At 51.6% G+C, this 18,125-nt stretch overlaps 5 protein-coding genes across 5 annotated transcripts; 4 read left to right on the top strand and 1 right to left on the bottom strand.

Annotated features, from left to right (window-relative positions):
* Positions 1–236: 236 nt before the first annotated feature.
* On the bottom strand, positions 237–702 carry ALT_8680 (mitochondrial 54S ribosomal protein mL41; the record flags this gene model as incomplete). Its single annotated transcript, XM_033557842.2, has 2 exons — positions 237–446; positions 514–702. 2 exons carry the CDS (start codon positions 700–702, stop codon positions 237–239), a joined length of 399 nt encoding a protein of 132 aa, XP_033413733.1.
* Positions 703–1,007: 305 nt separating this feature from the next.
* On the top strand, positions 1,008–3,955 carry ALT_8679 (UTP14 family protein; the record flags this gene model as incomplete). The annotated part of the gene is made up of 2 exons (XM_033557843.2): positions 1,008–3,716; positions 3,773–3,955. 2 exons carry the CDS (start codon positions 1,008–1,010, stop codon positions 3,953–3,955), a joined length of 2,892 nt encoding a protein of 963 aa, XP_033413734.2.
* Positions 3,956–5,562: 1,607 nt separating this feature from the next.
* ALT_8678 (glucan endo-1,3-beta-D-glucosidase) lies at positions 5,563–8,816 on the top strand (the record flags this gene model as incomplete). Its single annotated transcript, XM_033557844.2, has 8 exons — positions 5,563–5,733; positions 5,782–6,190; positions 6,243–6,341; positions 6,400–6,512; positions 6,562–8,289; positions 8,353–8,414; positions 8,483–8,742; positions 8,794–8,816. 8 exons carry the CDS (start codon positions 5,563–5,565, stop codon positions 8,814–8,816), a joined length of 2,865 nt encoding a protein of 954 aa, XP_033413735.2.
* A 2,579-nt stretch (positions 8,817–11,395) lies between these two features.
* Positions 11,396–12,829, top strand: ALT_8677 (calcium/proton exchanger; the record flags this gene model as incomplete). Its single annotated transcript, XM_033557845.2, has 3 exons — positions 11,396–11,788; positions 11,851–12,698; positions 12,757–12,829. 3 exons carry the CDS (start codon positions 11,396–11,398, stop codon positions 12,827–12,829), a joined length of 1,314 nt encoding a protein of 437 aa, XP_033413736.2.
* A 539-nt stretch (positions 12,830–13,368) lies between these two features.
* ALT_8676 (putative transporter C3B8.04c) lies at positions 13,369–18,071 on the top strand (the record flags this gene model as incomplete). The annotated part of the gene is made up of 7 exons (XM_033557846.2): positions 13,369–13,683; positions 13,744–14,076; positions 14,135–14,553; positions 14,974–15,450; positions 15,507–17,046; positions 17,095–17,872; positions 17,926–18,071. 7 exons carry the CDS (start codon positions 13,369–13,371, stop codon positions 18,069–18,071), a joined length of 4,008 nt encoding a protein of 1,335 aa, XP_033413737.2.
* Between the last annotated feature and the right edge of the window lie 54 nt (positions 18,072–18,125).

Genomic DNA, 18,125 nt, shown 5'->3' with positions numbered 1-18,125 from the left:
CTCACATAGCTGGCGATGATATCGTGAATCACCGCGGCCTCGGCCGCGACGCAGCAAGCACCGACGCTCATACTGTACATATAATACACTCGTAGACCGGGGATCGTGGATGTATCGGACTGGGGGATATCGACAACGCCGGGATTCGTAGCCGGTCAACCATCATCATCCTCCAAGCTCCCTCAGTGGAGCCGATTGAAAGATATAATATGACCCAAACACCTTAATCCAAGGGATCATTGACGGGAGGCCGCCTCGCTCGCTGCTGATTCTTGCTCGAGTCGTTCCTGCTCCAGCACTTCTTGGCCATTATCCGAAGCCCACATGTCAAGGTAGTCCTTTGCACCGAACGCTCGCTCGACGATAACCGTTCTGCCGTTCTTCTCGATCTCTCTCGTGTACTTGCCCTTTGTCGGGGCCATGCGTTTCGTCACAAATGGCGTGAGCTGGTTCGGGAGATGTTAGCTCAGATGCTAGAAGTCGAATTTTCGTGGCTAATCTTAAACAACGTACCTTGAAATCAGCCAGATTTTCAGGGACAACATATGTGCGGACTTTCTTCCAATCAATCACATAAGAGCCGTTCTTCGCGAAGTAACCCATTGATCCAGTCCGGTTTCCCTTGTAGTAACCGCCATTGACCTGCTTGGTGGTCAGGCGCAATCGCGCCATCATCGGTTGTGAGGGCTTGAACATTGCCATTGTGTGAGATGCGGCGCTGCAGTTGTGCGATAATAGCAGCCGTCGAGGATGTGACCGTCGCCTAAGTCGTTGGGGTCGAGAAAAGGTCATGCAAGTCGGGCGGCGCTACTTAGCTCCGCCGCGCCGAGAACTTTTTTTCCGCTGCCCGCAAGATCTTAGTTTAAAAATTATTTTTATGGAGTTGACCGGTGCTGCACTCCGCACTCGTTTTTAGGACTGAGTAGCCATATTTTCAGGCTCTCATATTTACTTATTGACTTTGGTCTTGAGCGTGTTTCTAATTTATCTACCGTCAATATTACACGATGCCTCGCAGACAGACTCAGTTGCGGGGTCCGAAGGACAAGGACCAGTCTTCCAAAAAGCCGGCCTCCAAAAAGAACACCGGAAAAAAAGCACTGAATGCGCTGTCAATCGCAGAGAGCCAGGTCACCGATAAATTAGGAGTAAGGCGCAACCGGTTAGGCAAGATCCATGACCCTTCCAAGCGCAAACGGAACCCCAACCGTGATATGGACGACTCGGATGGCCCCGATAACAAGCGTCGTCGATTTGGCGGCGATGATGAATCAGAACTGAGCAGTAACGCCGGCAGTGACGGCGAAGGGCACAGGTGGAGATTGGGCCAAGTCGACAGCGATGACGACGAAGAGTTGGACAGTGACGAGGCCTTGGGCTCAAGCGACGAAGAACGCTTTGAGGGCTTTACATTTCGCGGCAGCTCAACAACCAATGCCGGGTCGAAGCCGAAGCCAAAGAAATCCAAACGCGTGCGCGAAATCAACCTGGACGAAGATATCGAGGAATCAGAGGAGGAAGACGAAGATATGGACGAAGATGAAGACGATCTTGGAGAGGATGCCATCGATCTTACTACTGCCTGGGATCTAAATACAGCTGAGGAGGAGAAGGCAAAGGCCGCAGCATCTAAAAAGAAGCAGGCTGAACCGGATGAGTCGGAGGAATATGACTCGGACAGCGAAGAGAGCGACGATGAATCTGACGAGGAAAGCGGGCTATCAATGTCAGGTGACGAGGCCGACGAAGTAGATGAGCACGGTCTCTCAAAACTACAGAGCTTCGTCAATGCATTGGAGCCAGAATCTACGAATAAGCCAACTCGGAGAATAGGAGGCGCACAAGAACACGCTAAGCCTACGGAATACGGACTGACTTCGTCACGAAAGCTTACTGTTGCCGACCTCTTGCCCTCCATTACCGACTCCCGCCTAAAGAGCTCATTAAAGCATGTCGACGCGACCCCGTCTTCTCACAAGCAGTCATCTGGAATACCTGGTAAACTGGACGCGCCCCTGGCGAAGCGTCAACAAGATCGGTTGGACCGAGCAGCAGCATATGAAAAGAGCAAAGAGACATTGAACCGCTGGCTCGAGACTGTCAAGGCTAATCGACGAGCGGAACACCTGATGTTCCCTCTACCTGATCCCGATGCCCAGCAAACACACCGAATCGGCCCTACGAAGCCGCAGACGGATCTCGAAGCTACGATTCAGAATATCCTAGTTGAAAGTGGACTTGCGGATCCGAACGGCAAATCGACTGAGGAGCAGGTTCAGGAATTCGAGGAGCTGCAGGCACGAAAGTTGCCCATTGAGGAAATTAGAGCCCGTCGAGCAGAGTTGCGCAAGCAACGTGATTTGCTATTCCGTGAAGAAGTACGGGCCAAGCGAATCAAGAAGATCAAAAGCAAGTCGTATCGCCGCGTGCATCGCAAGGAGCGCGAGCGTCTAGAGCAGCAGGAAAGACAAGCTCTTCTGGAAGCTGGAGTGGACTTGGAGGAGGAAGATCGAGAGATGAATGAGCGCCGCCGAGCTGAGGCTAGAATGGGCGCCAAACACAAGGATAGCAAGTGGGCAAAGAGCCTCAAGCAGACTGGCCGTACCGCTTGGGACGAGGATGCTCGACGCGGTGCAGCAGAACAGGCCCTGAAGGAAGAAGAGCTGCGGAGACGAATTGAAGGGAAGAGTGTTCCCCGAGCGGATGAGGATTACCTGGGCTCCTCCAGTTCAGAGTCGGAAGACGAAGATCCTTGGGCAGAAGATGCAGGCTCTGATGCTGAGAAGCAGAAACTACGCAAGAAACTTGAGGGGCTGGAGGGGGATGATGTAGATGCCTCAGAGATAACTGGTCCACATGCTAAACTTTTCTCCATGAAATTCATGCAGAACGCAGAGGCTGCACGCAAAGCCCAAAATGACGCTGAAATTCGACGACTCAACCGAGAACTCCGCGGCGAAGAAGAGTCGCAGTCTGAAGCAGAGTCTGAGGTCGGCCGCCGTAAATTTGGCCTGTCTCAGGATGACAAATCCGGCAAGGACAAGAAACAAAAATCGTTGCCCAAGAATGAGTTTGAAGAGGCACCGGGTTCCGATGATGAGGCCGACGCCGCGGCTGATCAAGAGGTCGACATTGTCGTCAATCAGTCTAACAAGAAGAAATCATCTGAGCGCTCGGGGAAAACCCAGGCTGCGCGGCCATCTGGTGGCGCACCTGAGCAAAAGGAGACTACTGCAGAAGAGGAGAATCCTTGGCTGGTGCAGACAAAACGGAACAACCGTCGCGCAACAGCGGATGATTCGCAGCAGACTATCGATGTCACTCTTGGCGCTGAGACTGTCGAGGCTCCTAAGAAACAGAAGGATCAGTCGACTATCAGCTCTAAGAAAAGCCAAGCCGAGGACGACGATGGCAGCGATGACGAGGAGAGTGTGCCAGTCCTACTCAAGAATCATGATCTTGTGAAGAGAGCGTTCGCTGGAGATGAGGTAGTCCAAGAGTTCGAGCAAGACAAGCTCGAAACCATCGAAGAGGAGGGTGACAAGGTCATCGACGAGACCCTTCCTGGATGGGGCAGCTGGACCGGTGATGGAGTCAGCAAAAGGGAGCAGAGGCGACAGAAGAAAGTCCTGACTAAGGTTGAAGGTGTCAAGCCTGAGAACCGAAAGGATGCAAAGCTTTCTCGGGTCATCATCAACGAGAAACGCATCAGGAAGGTAAGCGATTCCTGTCTCCACCGATGCACGAGTGATTGAATACTGATCTCTTTTAGAACACCAAGTATATGGCGACTCAGCTTCCTCATCCTTTCGAGACCAAGGCACAATACGAAAGATCGTTGCGTCTCCCCATCGGCCCTGAATGGTCTACCAAGGAGACATTGCAAAACGCAACCAAGCCTCGCGTGATGATCAAACAGGGCATCATCAAGCCAATGGAGAAGCCTATGATTTAAGGCATCTCCTTTGGGACCCTATAGATTTGTGTTTTATAGTTGTGATACTCCTGCTGCGTTGGGTGCTATAACACGCTAGATTGTGTCACAATACCAACGTGTCAAAAGTTGGGGTAATGAACGGCGTTGTTGGAGCGTATTGGAATAGATATATCGAACTTCCACAATCATGTGTACTTCCTGCAAAATAGTAGATCATCATAGTCTACATGAGAGCTTTTGCATGCGCAAGCAAAGGTGTAGAAGTAGATGATCAGGTCGGGTGAGCGATGTCGGGGTTGCTGTAGCACGAGCAGCACGAGCTCACTTCCCCAGCAATTGCAACCTCAACCCTTGATGTATCCTTTCCTTTGATCTCTGGTGACAGAATCCCAAACGACGCGGCCATGTGGCCTCGGTGATTATTGAGAACCTGCCAAACTACTCGATGACCAGTTTATGAAAGTTTTTCACCTGACTGATTACGCCATAAGCCATGAGGTTGTCCGAGCACCGACTTCTCAACCTGGTGGAATGTGCGGATAGCCTTTGATCCAACTACGCATCTGTCCGAGCCCAGACGAAATCTTTGACAAAATTGACGAGCAATATGTACCTCAAACCCCGCGTATTTCCAGTCCATACGAGTCCTCTCATGTGTGGCTTACGTTGGCGTATGGATCTGCCCGCAAGATTCGACTATTCAGCTGCCCTGCTTTGCTCCACACCCTTCCTGCCCAGAATTGATCCGACAGCTACAATTACATCCTCCAACTTCAGTCATTCTATGCCCCTTTTCATCGACCGCATCACCCGACTGAATCATTTGCACATCCTGTAAGTAAGTCATCCATCTCTCATACCAGTCTGCGGAGAAAGATTTTTGTAGCTAGATGCCTCTCTGGCAACCGTTAGTCAGGATTGCTTGGTACGCGGATCACCATGATAAAGCATTCCAGTGCCCTCGTTCCTGCATTGTTTTGCCCTTTTGAGTCCACCACGCATGCTGCTAATCGCACATTGAGTCCAATCAATTGACTGACAGTCTGTTTAGATCTACATCCGCGTCACCTTCCGCTGTCTGTCCACTAGACAAAGTTTGGTCATCCGGTAACCCTTCACGGGGAACAGCCTACTTCGGCCTGGTGAGATTCTCGCTAGTCGTGACTGGAATTTGAGATTTTGATATTTGTGAGCAATGTTTTCCTTTATCTGGCCCTACTGGGCCTTGTCCGCCCCTTTGTTTTCTTCCGCGACTCTCACCTCGAGTTGTCCGGCGTATCCCATGAGGAAGTGTACTTGAAGTATACGTTATGTGCCACGAATCGGGTCGAATACACTCATTCCCATCACTCTCTTTCCTCTCATTGCAAGCCATAATCCTATCACCACCCCTTTACTTCCACCGGACATCTAAACTGTCATTCTGCTTTCTGTGCACACGCTCCTTTGACACTCCAGAGCGGCGGTCTGCGGCCTGGTGTACTTGGGACAAAGGGTCCTCTTCAATTCTTTCCTTGCAACACGAAAATCAGTATACGTAACTTTTTGTATCGTTGTCTTGCGCTTCTTGGAGGTCTTGAGACAACTGGTCATTCGATATCTGTCCCCACGGGCACGCCGGAAGGATGGTCGCGGCAACCATGTGGCACTCTACAGTCATGCTGACCTGGCTTTTGGCGTCAGAGACAGTACAATCCCTACCTTGGTCGCTCGAGCCGACCAGTACCGTTGAGTTCAGGACCCAATATCCTCCCACGACGCAGGAGGCTAGATTGCGAGTACCCGAAGCACGCGCAGTAAGTTCATGGATATCCCGCCCGTGGCTGTCACTTACCCTCAAATAGTTCTATCCGACGAGTTTGGAACGTGAGGGTCGCTCCTCAGAGCAGCCCTTTCCTACTGACTTGAAATTGGGCCATCTATTGGACCCGTTGCTGCATCCTCAAGGTGGTACCAAACCCGGCGTGCTGGATTTGCTATTATCGGGCCTAAAGCCGCCAACTCATCACGTTACCACTAAGCGTCCGACTACGAATCCCCCAGTTGTAACATCATCTTCAGCCTCAGAGCCCTCAACGTCAGAGCCCTCAAAGTCAGAGGATACACTGCCACCAATCACCAGCCCGCCGGTGGTGCCAACTGCCAGCTCAAGCTCGACTACAGCCAACGAAGAATCGACCAGTCAGAATACTGGCTCGGCTAGGCCAGATTATTCATCTTCAAACGGTAACTTGGCTAGCTCTTTGGAACCAGGTTAGTCTGAGATTGCAGATGCACATAAGCTTGATTTCTGACTCGACTTCAGCGAGTGAAACTTCGTCTTCTGTTGAAAGCCAGACGACAAGTTCCACAACGTCAGGGGACCCAGCTCAGCAGAGTCAGTTATCCAGTGAGCCAGTATCAGGTGAGTTGTCCATCCGCAACACCACTCACTGATTTGTTGACTGATGAGGTATGAGTAGCTGCCGCTACCAACATGGCAAATGGTCAAGACGTCTTTGTAGCAGTGTCGACTGGTCCAATTCCCGACACGATTGGCTCGAGGAACGATCATCCCGTACCTAAGAATGGAATCGTAAGCTCCCGAAGCCTGTTATTCTGATGGCGTTGTCTGATCCGTACAGGTCAACACGGACACTCCTGTTGAGACGAACAAGTTCTATTGTGGGCTCTTCTTGGGAACGCAAACCAACGGTACTTTTACGCACCCCTACAGCGTTGCTTGGGTGAAGGGAGGTGGAACGTCACAAAGCTACGGCATGGCGATCTCCCATGTCGAGAGTAACGTAGTCGCGCACGGCCCGGTGAATACAGCAATTCCTGGTAGTCCCATATCATATTATATCAATCCGATCGGCATCCATTCGGTTATTCTTTCAGCAAGTGAACTGGGGGCATCTACCGTACTCATCACTGAAAATCCGCTTCCCTTCTCGGCCAACGCGGTTCTACGACCTTCCGCGGGCTCATCTCAGAGCATCACCATTCCTGTAGTGCAGGGTATGGGATTCGTGACTGGCATTTATAGCAACTTGCAACCCAAGATCCAGAGTGGCGTCTTCTTCAACAAAATGGTAATTGCTGGATCCCCACGTGCTGGTATATTCAAATACAGCCTATCCCTTGAAGATGGAACATCATGGCTTCTCTACGCAACCCCCGACGATGGGACAGATCCACAGCTCCGATTGGTGTCAAACAGCGAAATTATTGGGCCCGCCGGCTGGTCGGGCACGATCCAGGTGGCCAAGAACCCGGCTGGCGCATCTGGTGAGAAGTTCTACGATAACTCTTCAGGGGTTTATGCTGTCGAGGGCGCGGTCATGGGCTCAGTATCTGAGAGCACTGGAACGTACAGCCTGATGTGGGCTAAGGCAGGAAAGGATGCGCAGGACACCCCCTTGCTGATGTTTGCGCTCCCACATCACATGGAATCGTTTGACGCCAGTACACAAAGCCGGGCGACGAATATCACGCTTAGAACCACCACCAAAGGCCAGGCGATCGCGGTTATTGGGGAATACTGGACAATGGTTGAGCCTGACCTCCCCATTTCCATGGGTTTTGCGCCATGGTCGGTTTCCGGAGGCAGCATTGACAGCATATCGCCCGCTGCCCAGCAGGTCATCCTGGCCGCAGCTCCCACAGAACTTCAACAGGATATGGATGCTCAGACCGATCTCAATAGTATGTATTTCAGCGGCAAGGCTCTGAGCAAGTTTGCCACCCTTTTGTATACAGTTGACAAACTGGGGGGAAACAGCACTCTTGCGGCCGAGGGCCTTGCGCGGTTGAAGCAGTCCTTTGCCCGTTTCATTGACAACAGGCAACAGTTTCCCCTCGTCTACGACAATGTCTGGAAAGGAGTGGTATCCTCTGCCAGCTATGACACTGGTGACCTAGGGGCTGATTTTGGGAATACGCTGTACAATGACCATCATTTCCACTACGGGTACTTCATCCATGCTGCTGCGATCATAGGATCCATGGATCCTCAATGGCTTCAAACCAGCAAAGACTGGGTCAATATGCTTGTCCGGGATGCTGGAAACTCAGCCGGAAACGATCCACTCTTCCCGTTCTCGCGCGGGTTCGACTGGTTCCACGGCCATTCTTGGGCAAAGGGTCTTTTCGAGTCCTTTGACGGCAAAGACGAGGAGTCGACGTCGGAAGATGCGATGTTTGCGTACGCCCTGAAGATGTGGGGAAAGACTATTGGGGATGCTAGTATGGAGGCGCGAGGCAACTTGATGCTGGGCATTCTGCGCCGAAGCCTCCGGAATTACTTTTTGATGGAGAGCGACAACGAGAACCAGCCGGCGAACTTCATTGCCAACAAGGTTACGGGCATAGTAAGTCAAGCATTGTTACCGTATGTCTTGTGGGGTTAGTCTCCAACTGACAATCTTTTGCAGTTGTTCGAAAACAAGGTGGACCATACTACTTACTTTGGCAACAATCTGGAGTATATTCAGGGGTATGAACTTTTGAGCCCTTCATTGTCATTGACGCTATCAAGACCTGCATTGCTGACTTTTGCCACAGGATCCATATGCTGCCCATCCTACCGTTTTCTGCGTTTATTCGCAGCAAGAAGTTTGTGGAGGAAGAATGGGATGCCATGTTTGCAAGCAACAGCCCAGACCCAGCCGAGAACGTGGTAGGCGGGTGGAAGGGCGTACTGTACGCCAATCTCGCACTGGTGGACCCAGCCGTTTCGTGGAGCTTTTTCACACAGCCCAACTTCGACTACAGCTGGATTGACGGGGGAGCGAGCCGGACGTGGTACCTTGCCTATGCAGCAGGTGAGTTCTTTCGATTGAGAATATACCGAGGGGGTTGCTGATACGTGGTAGGACTCGGTGCTGTGCCATCCTAACTTGTCCCCAACTTCGGCGGTTTATGTCGCTTGACACTAGTCTACAGGGAGTATACGCTTGAATTCTTATTGCGGAGGAATTCGTTGTATCTTATGACTTATTTGGTGATCGCATGAACGCTTTCTGCGCACATGTATCTATGGACTATATGAGAGTAGGATGTTCGAGGATATTCATAGACTAATGTGGTAATTGAACATGTCAGATTACCCTTGGTGTGTTCTACAGTGGCTTGGGCACTAAATCGGATGTCAGCCTCTGTATCCGCGAGCTTCTTACTCCGTACAGACTGGTAGACATATGGCGTGGCTGAGCAGGTCACCGTTGGATCTGCATCTGATAGCGCCAACATTCAGTGGGTTGCAAGGGTGGTGACGGACGAGTAAACCGAACCAATCTGGGGCAGTCGCGTAGGTCTGCAGATCACAACACAGCGCATGATAAGCAATCCCTTTACAGAATAGGTAGGCAAACAACAGGCTGCGCTTAGGATGAGTGAGCTGTCAAGCCACATGATGTCGATATATTTTCCAGGTGCATTGCGGAGTGCAGATAGGACAGTCTGCACGGGGTACGGAGGTGTGGTGCAAAAGTCATTGACAGTCACGTGAGATGTTACATACAAATTCTGGATGTTGATTGGCATGAAGCATGTGGGACTGACAATGACTTCTGTACCACACCTCTGTACAACATCATCGGACACGTGTTGAGCACCCACTGAGATTATCATCACATTCTGTAGACTGTACAATCAAAAACTTTCAAGTCTGTTGTAAATATCTCTGGATTGTTTAGTCTACTATGATTCTTAATTAATGAGATTTATCACGTTGCTCCATATCACAGTGGTACAACTAAGCTAGTCCAGGCGCTATGATCGCTTACATACTATTGCTGGTGGGTCTAATTGTGGCAGTGCACCTTGGCGCGTCTTTTTCCCTTGGAAGATCCGTGGGTGGACTGACTTGAATGGATGGAGTAGTTTCATGTTGAGATCAGTCTGGTAGATTTACTCTGTGTGCATAGAGTTTTACAATTGGTATTGGATACCTAAGCTCTAAGATAGTCTCTCAGAAGAATGCAGTGAATGCGCTTAAGTGTATAACTAGTCTATCGCTTGATGTCCAACTGCAATGAGAGTTAAGCTAGTGGCTGGAGCTTTTGCAGATGCCCCACTGTAAAGCATCACTTTGGCGCCGACTTCATCATCATCATCGACATCATCATTGCATACATCTACAGAGGTATCTATCTGATATATTGATTGAAAGTCATCAACTTGATATACTCTTGTTAATTCTACAATTGAGGCCCATGTTTCCGGGTCAGTCGATGATCAACACCATCCACTCTAGTACATAGCTCCGTCTTCTAAAGAGGCATTGCTGCCAGCGCCAATTTCCAATCCTGCGCATCATCTGGGCAATCAAGACCTTTGAGTACCCTGCCGAGACTTGTTAGCTTCAGGTATAGCCTCGCGTCCTGTTTCGAGGGTAAGCTCGAAGCTTACCTTAAACTCCTGCTCCTTTGAGGATCAAAGCATCCAGCTTTGAGGCTGTGCATTGCGGATTCGGCTCACTGCAGTTACTCTGCTTTATCCCATCCCCCAGATTGAAAGCTCAACTGACAAAACAACCTTCGCGTCTTTGACAGGCTTCTACCTGCATCTCCGCACATCCACATCCCTCCGCGAATCCGTAGTCAAGGTACGTACGTGGCTGGCTGCTTGCAGTTCCCCGGTGCCTCTCTAGTGTATCTACTTAGTTCCTTCGCACTCTTCCTTTGACCTCCTGTCTCCAATTGAGAAGAACATCTGAGTTGAATTTTAGCCCATGATCATCTCGATTGGTCCGCGTGAGCATTAATCTAGGTAATAATCCCTCTCATTCTTCAGCGAAACGTGGACATTCCCCTCTGCGACTAGACCACTGTGGTTGTCTTGGTTTCGCCAATCCTTCCTGCCACCCAAGAGCTAAGACTACCTAACTTAACTGGCTTTTTGCAATTTCACCCTGGTTCCAGAATTTTTCTCTTGTCGGGTCCCAGGATTCCAGACAAGGACCGACTATCAGATCAATCCTAGACTGACCGGCTAGCCTAGTATCCTACATATTTCAGGATTAACCCACTTTTTCCCTCCGGTCCTATCGCCGTTCCCTGGTCGTTTCCCGCGCCACTGTCGGATCCCAATGTGTAGGTGCCACACCTTCATCATCGTCTCCATCACTACTGCTACTGCTACTACGCAGGAGGATTACACTTTTTCCTTTCTCTCTTAAACTTCCCCACTTGTGACCTTCAATCCTTCAGTCCTTCGTTTTCCCTCTTTTATCATAGGAAGTATCTTCCGTCTATTTCATCAATTTCTTTGTTCATTTTCCAAGTCTCTCCTTGTCCTCTTTCGCCTATCAAGCAGTCTTTCTTTTAATTCTTGAACAATCATTCCGTGCAGAGAATAGTGAGGCGAATCTCACAAGAAATTTGGCTAATCGGATCTGTCGAATCTGATACAGCAGCAGCGAGGAATTTCCGTTCAGCCTTCCGCAGGCACTCTTGGGGACCAAGAAAACGCAGTATGACTGGCTTCTCTTCTTCTCCAAACGGGGTTGGAGAGCCCAGTGAGCGGGATGCTCTGATCAATGATATTCCCCGCATCAATTCAGGCATGAGCCAGCATCGGCGCCACAAACGTGGATCCCGCTGGCTGAACATCCCAGCGCAGGTCATGCACTTGACCTGGGAGACCCTCGTGCGAGACTACGTCAACGTGCTGCTCGTGTTTGTGCCTCTTGGTATCATCTCCGGTGCGCTTCACTGGGACAGCACGGTTGTCTTCTCGTTGAACTTCCTGGCCATTATCCCATTGGCGTCCCTGCTGAGCTTTGCGACTGAAGAACTGGCGGCTACTATGGGACAGGCGTTGGGTGGACTGATGAATGCCACTTTCGGGAATGCGGTCGAACTGATTGTGGGTTTATCCGTTCGAGTCGTTTTGTACTTAACTATAGCTGACTTTGAGGACAATGGTAGGTCAGCATCATCGCTTTGAAGGGCAACCAGATCCGTGTCGTCCAGGCAAGCATGCTGGGCAGTATCCTGTCGAACATCCTGCTTGTGCTCGGATGCTGTTTCTTCATTGGTGGGCTCCGGTACTCCGAGCAGACGTTCAACACTACTGTCGCGTCCACCATGTCGTCCATGATGACGGTTGCCTCTGCTTCGTTGATCATTCCGGCCACCCTCTACGCCTCTCTGTCACCATCCCACTCCAAAGCTACGACGGATAATAATATCCTGATTCTTTCGCACGGTACCGCCATCATTCTCCTGGTTTTATACGTCATGTACCTGTACTTCCAGCTCAAGACGCATACACAGCTGTTTGAGGAGGTTCAAGACGGACTCGGACCCGATACAGAGAATCAGGCGCACCATCAAGAAGAGGAGGAGCATCATATTTTGAACCCATTGGCCGCCACCATTGCTCTGGTTGTTGTCACGATTCTTGTTGCCGTCTGTGCCGACTACCTGGTTGGAAGCATCGACAGCATTGTGGAGAAGACCGGCATGAGCCGGACCTTCATCGGTCTTGTCTTGATTCCCATTGTTGGAAATGCTGCGGAGCATGTCACCGCCGTCGTTGTCGCATGGAAAGGAAAGATGGATCTGGCTATCGGCGTAGCCGTCGGCAGTAGCTTGCAGATCGCATTGTTCGTGACACCGTTCCTTGTCATCATGGGCTGGATCCTAAACGTTGAGATGACTCTCAACTTCCACATCTTTGAAACTGTCGCCTTCTTCATCTCCAGCTTGGTTGTGACCTTCCTCATCCAAGATGGCAAGTCGAATTATCTCGAGGGTGGGCTTTGCTTGGGAATGTAAGTTGTCCGCTCTCATATCGATCTATGGGCCAGTTTCTAACTTTCCGCGCTATAGGTATCTGATCCTAGCGCTAGCGTTCTACGTCTACCCAGATGATCCTACTGGCGATGCTCTTATTGCCAATTGAGCGACCAGTCACTTTGCCAAGCTTTCAGACCAGGAATCAGTATTGATGTCCTTGGTTTGAGCCTCGCGCTCTCTGACCTTTGTGCCAAGCTACTCCTTTTCCTATTGCAAACTAACTGGGTAAATACTGCTGGTCGGTGGTTTTGTATTTGCTGTACAGACGAACAATAGTGGGTTCTGACTACCCTGTATCTTGTATTTTCTTAATTCGATGTTCGATGTTTCTCCTAATGTGGTGTACTTTGGATGACAAAACGACTGGGCTGGCCTGGGTGCCACCGTTTTTTATGTAAACCGCTACATCGTAAACCGTATTCTAGCCACAACTGGCCGCAAACACTCTTGTAGAACTTGTTGGCCATATCTAAAACAATAATGAATGACTTCATGCTGGAATGGGGAGTCTTGGCATATATGACTAAGCAAAGGTGGAGAGGAAAATCGTTCTTCGCGGCTCCGATGAAGCCAAGGACGGAGGGCAATTGAACATCTCTCCCTCGAAATCCGGTCTGTCCATTTCAGGCATCGAGGAGAATCAACATGCCGCCTCGTATCAGTCTTTTCACAGTGGGCAAGGCCTTGCCTGGCTTTCGTCCATCCACCTCACCCGCGGTCAGCTCGCGTTTCAGCATCAACCGGCCTCATGCCGCATCGACCGTTCAAGCACAGAGACGATGGAACTCATCGAAATCAGAGAAGAAGGACGAATTGGAGGGGGTAAAGGGACCTACGGAGGATCCGTTGCCCCATGTCAGCGAGGAGGCCGCGCAGATGGACAAGATCCTGCACGGTGGGTGTGGGAAATATGAGGCTGCTGCGAGCCCGGAGTTGGAGCAGGGGACTCCCGTCGCTGAGGTAGACTTCTTCCTTTCTATCGATACTGTTCGTCGCGGTGCTAATTTTGCTGTTGGATAGATCCTGCAGCGCGATAAAGATGCCCTGAAGCACATGCCCAAGGTCATGCAAGACCAGCTGAAGCGATCGTCTGGCAACCGGTCCTTCTCGACCTTCACACGCCGCTACCAGCCCGACCTACAGGGTCAGGATCTGCCCGATCCTTCGGTGGCCGTTGTCGCCAATATGATCAACCAGGTGAACCAGGACGTCGCGGAGCTGCACCCCGGCTTGAAGTTTCCAGCGCCAGAGAGTCTCCCCAAGACGGAGAATTTCCGCGAGAGATATGACCCGTTGCTGGAGCAGTTTACGAAATTGCTTATGCGGGATGGGAAGTTGAGCAAGGCCCAGAAGGTGTGTACATCGCTAGAAACTTGGCAGGTGGCCGGTGCTAATCTAGTTGGTCTCCCAGAACATGTCCTTCATTCTTGACCACCTTCGAACTGCCCCTCCCCCCCAACCGCACCCGAAGCGGCCACTCCTCCCTGGTCCTCCTGGCCCTCAACTACCTCTGAATCCCGTCCTCTACCTCTCGTTGATCGTGGACTCGGTCGCACCTCTGATCAAAATCCGTCAGCAGAAGGGTATTGCCGGTGGTGGTGCCGCCGTGCAGATCCCGGTTCCTCTGATGCAGAGACAGCGGCGGCGAACGGCTATCAGATGGATCATTGATGCTTCTGATAAGCGGCGGGACAGCAGTTTCGCTCAGCGAGTCGCTCACGAGCTGGTCGCTGTTGCGGAAGGTCGTAGTGGTGTGTGGGATCGGAGGGAAGCGGTGCACAAGCTTGGTATCGCGGGTCGTTCGAATCTTGGTCTGGTCACTCAGCGCAGGTAAATAGTGATATCTATTCATTCATGCATTGTATTTTAGGCTATCAGCAATTGTAAATTATCGTTTGCTTCATCTCGACTGCGGATGACTAAATCCTCGCTATCCCCGATCAGGCAACTTTTGAGTCTGCTGCAAGGCACCCTGGCAGCCTAAACGTAGTCATTATTCTATGTACTATCGACCAGGATTATCCTCACAATATCTTCATCTGACCATTCTCATCTTTACAATCAAAGTGATGCTCGTACACCACATACGGACACCAAAGCCCTAATCCTTCAACCCCTCCGCGCCGGTTTGTCAACCACTCATATCACCCGCACAGCAGTGTTGCGGGGACCCGACCCAGCCCAAACGCCGCAGCCCCAGCTCCAGCTCCAGCTCACCTACCACTAACGACCCATTATCAAGAGGCCTAGTCCCAACTTCGGTCTCGTTCCTTTTTCCTCCCAAGATTCTCTGCCAGTCGAAACCGTGTCGTCGAATGCTGTTGGGCGCACCGTGGCACGCATCGCATCTGCGACTGGTGCCTACGAACACGAACACGACGGCCACGATCAAAGCTTCGAGCTTAAAGACTTGCACACCCGCAGTCGCTACCCGCTTGTAACACGCGAACGCACTAGCTCCAGCCATTTTGTTTCCATCGAGTCCGACTCGCACGAACAGGTACAGACAGAGAAGTATTCGCAACCGGGTGAAAAGAGCGGTCAGGACTACAGAGCGAGCAACCTCAGGCTCCGGTTTTGGGTAGAGGCTCTCCGGCGTCGACAAACTTCAAAAGAAAGTGCGGCGGGACAAAGGACAGCAAAGATGAAGTTCTCGCATAGTATTCAGTTCAACGCGGTGCCGGATTGGAGTGCTTATTACATTGCGTATAGTAATTTGAAGAAATTGTGAGATTTCATTCCATTTTCTTTTTGGCCTGTGGACTTGCTAATAATGCTTCTAGGATATATTCGCTCGAGCAGCATGCTCGGAAAGCGAGCGGACAGGCACAGTCGGACGTCGAGTCCGCACCGCTGTTAAGCGAGACACCTACGCCCGAGGCGGTGTTCCGGCGGGCGCTGAACGCGGAGCTGGACAAGATATGTAGCTTCTACGAGGTCAAGGAGTCGGAGATACTGAAGGAGGTGGAGGATGTTGTCCATGATGCGGAGGAGTATTCGTCCAAGGCGGACGGGGCGGACGTTGACCCCATGAGTGACGCTATGATCAAATCGCGGAGGATGAGTTCTAGCTCTAACTCGCGCCCGCGCACGAGCGGCTCGTACCGCGATTTCCCGTCGGAGGAGACAGAAGATGACGACGATGGAGCGGATAGCGATGACGAGCATCAGCCGCCGGCCGGGCAGAGAGTGGTGCCGTTGACGGGTCGGTCGCGGTCGGACCTGAGCGATTCGAGATTCATGGCTGACTCGAGGATTCTGGGGTTTGTTCGACGAGGGAGCGGTGGGCATGATGAGCATAGCAGGGATTCGCGGTTTTTGGACCTGTACAACGAGGGCTTGTCGCTGAAGCAGCGGGCCGTGAATGTCTATGTCTCGCTATGCGGCCTCAAGTCGTACATCCAGCTGAACAAGACCGGTTTCTCCAAGGCTTTGAAGAAGTTTGACAAGATCCTCGACTGCAATTTGCGGCGCGAGTACATGAGCTCCACCGTTTCCCCAGCGTATCCGTTTACGGATTCGACCATGAAGAAGATCGAGGACGTGATCGCCCGAATCGAGCAGCTCTACGCGGACGTGATTACGGGCGGTGATCTACCCCTGGCCCAACGGGAGCTGCGACTGCACCTGAGAGAGCACGTTGTCTGGGAGCGGAATACAGTCTGGCGAGAGATGATTGGCATTGAGCGCAAGGCACAGGCCGCGAATGTTGGTATTCGTCGGACACTGCTGGGAATGGATGAGGACCCGGCCGCCGCACGACGACAGGGCGATGAGCAGGAGGCTGCGGCCAAAGAGATCAAGACGCCGTTTGGTCGCTGTAGCGTGCCCGAGTGGCTGTGCAGCTTGAGTTTCGGGACGCTGATTGTCATCCTGACAGCCTTTATCATCTTGCTCTATGCTCCGATCATGGATAAACCGGAGCAGCAGAACTGCCTGGCCATGCTTGTGTTTGTCAGTCTGTTGTGGGCCACGGAGGTCATTCCCCTCTTTGTGACATCCCTTTTGATACCCTTCCTTGTCGTTATGTTGCGCATTATGAAGTCCACGGAGAAGCCTTATCACCGTCTGGGACCGAAGGACGCCACGAGCGCGGCTTTCAGCGCGATGTGGACGCCTGTGATCATGCTCCTGCTGGGAGGATTCACCATTGCCGCTGCGTTGTCCAAGTACGACATTGCACGTCGGATGGCCATGTTTGTGCTGAGCAGAGCCGGATCCAATCCCAAAGTTGTTCTGCTGACGAGCATGTTTGTGAGCATGTTCCTTAGTATGTGGATTAGCAATGTGGCCTCGCCTGTTCTTTGCTACTCCATTATTCAGGTATGCCCCTTTCTGGGGGAATTTGTTTGATAGGTGCTAACCTCTCAGCCTCTACTTCGTAATCTTCCTCCTGATTCCAACTTTGCCAAGGCCCTTGTGCTGGGTATTGCGCTGGCTGCCAATGTCGGAGGCGCCGCGTCGCCGATTGCGTCGCCACAAAATATCATCGCGCTGCAGAATATGTACCCGAGTATCAGCTGGGGGACCTGGTTCTTTGTCTCGCTGCCCGTGTGCATCATTTCGATCCTTTTGATATGGCTCCTCTTGCTGGCGACGTTCAAACCCGGCCGGGGCACGACCATTGTGCCGATCCGACCGGTCAAGGACCGATTCTCGGGAGTGCAGTACTTTGTCACGATTGTGACGCTGTCTACCATCGGGCTGTGGTGTGCCAGCCATCAGCTCGAGCACGTCTTTGGCGACATGGGCGTGATCGCCATCATCCCGATGGTGTTGTTCTTTGGAACGGGGATCCTGAACAAGGAGGACTTTAACAACTTCTTGTGGACGATCATCATCCTAGCTGCGGGAGGTCTGTGTCTCGGCAAAGCGGTGACCTCGTCCGGGCTGCTGCACACGATCGCCAAGGCGATCACGGTGCGCGTCGACCACTTCAGTCTGTACGGGGTTCTGCTCGTGTTTACGGCGCTGATCCTGGTCATGGCGACGTTTATCTCGCATACGGTTGCGGCGCTGATCATGCTACCTCTGGTGCGCCAGATTGGCGTGGGCATGGACGACCCGCATCCGAACTTGCTGGTGATGGCGAGTGCATTGATGTGCTCGGTGGCCATGGCGTTGCCCACGAGCGGGTTTCCCAACATGAGTACGCCCTTGTAACCCTCCCCTCCAGTTGATAATGTTAGCTAACTTGTACAGCTGCTATTATGACCGAGGTCCCACAGACGGGTCAACGGTACCTCCACGTGCGGCATTTCCTTACTCGCGGTATCCCGGCCAGTTTGATGTCGTGGGCGGTGATTGTGACGATTGGGTATGGATTGATGTATATTGCGGGGTTGTAGGGAGTTTTAGATGGTATGTATACAGATTACCAGATTACTTAAAGAGTATTCACA

Source organism: Aspergillus lentulus (assembly GCF_001445615.1).
Source record: "Aspergillus lentulus DNA, contig: Alt16, strain: IFM 54703, whole genome shotgun sequence".
Classification (NCBI taxonomy): Eukaryota; Fungi; Ascomycota; class Eurotiomycetes; order Eurotiales; family Aspergillaceae; genus Aspergillus; species Aspergillus lentulus.
Note: the sequence above shows the minus strand (reverse complement) of the source record. Positions and strands in the feature narration are given on the sequence as shown.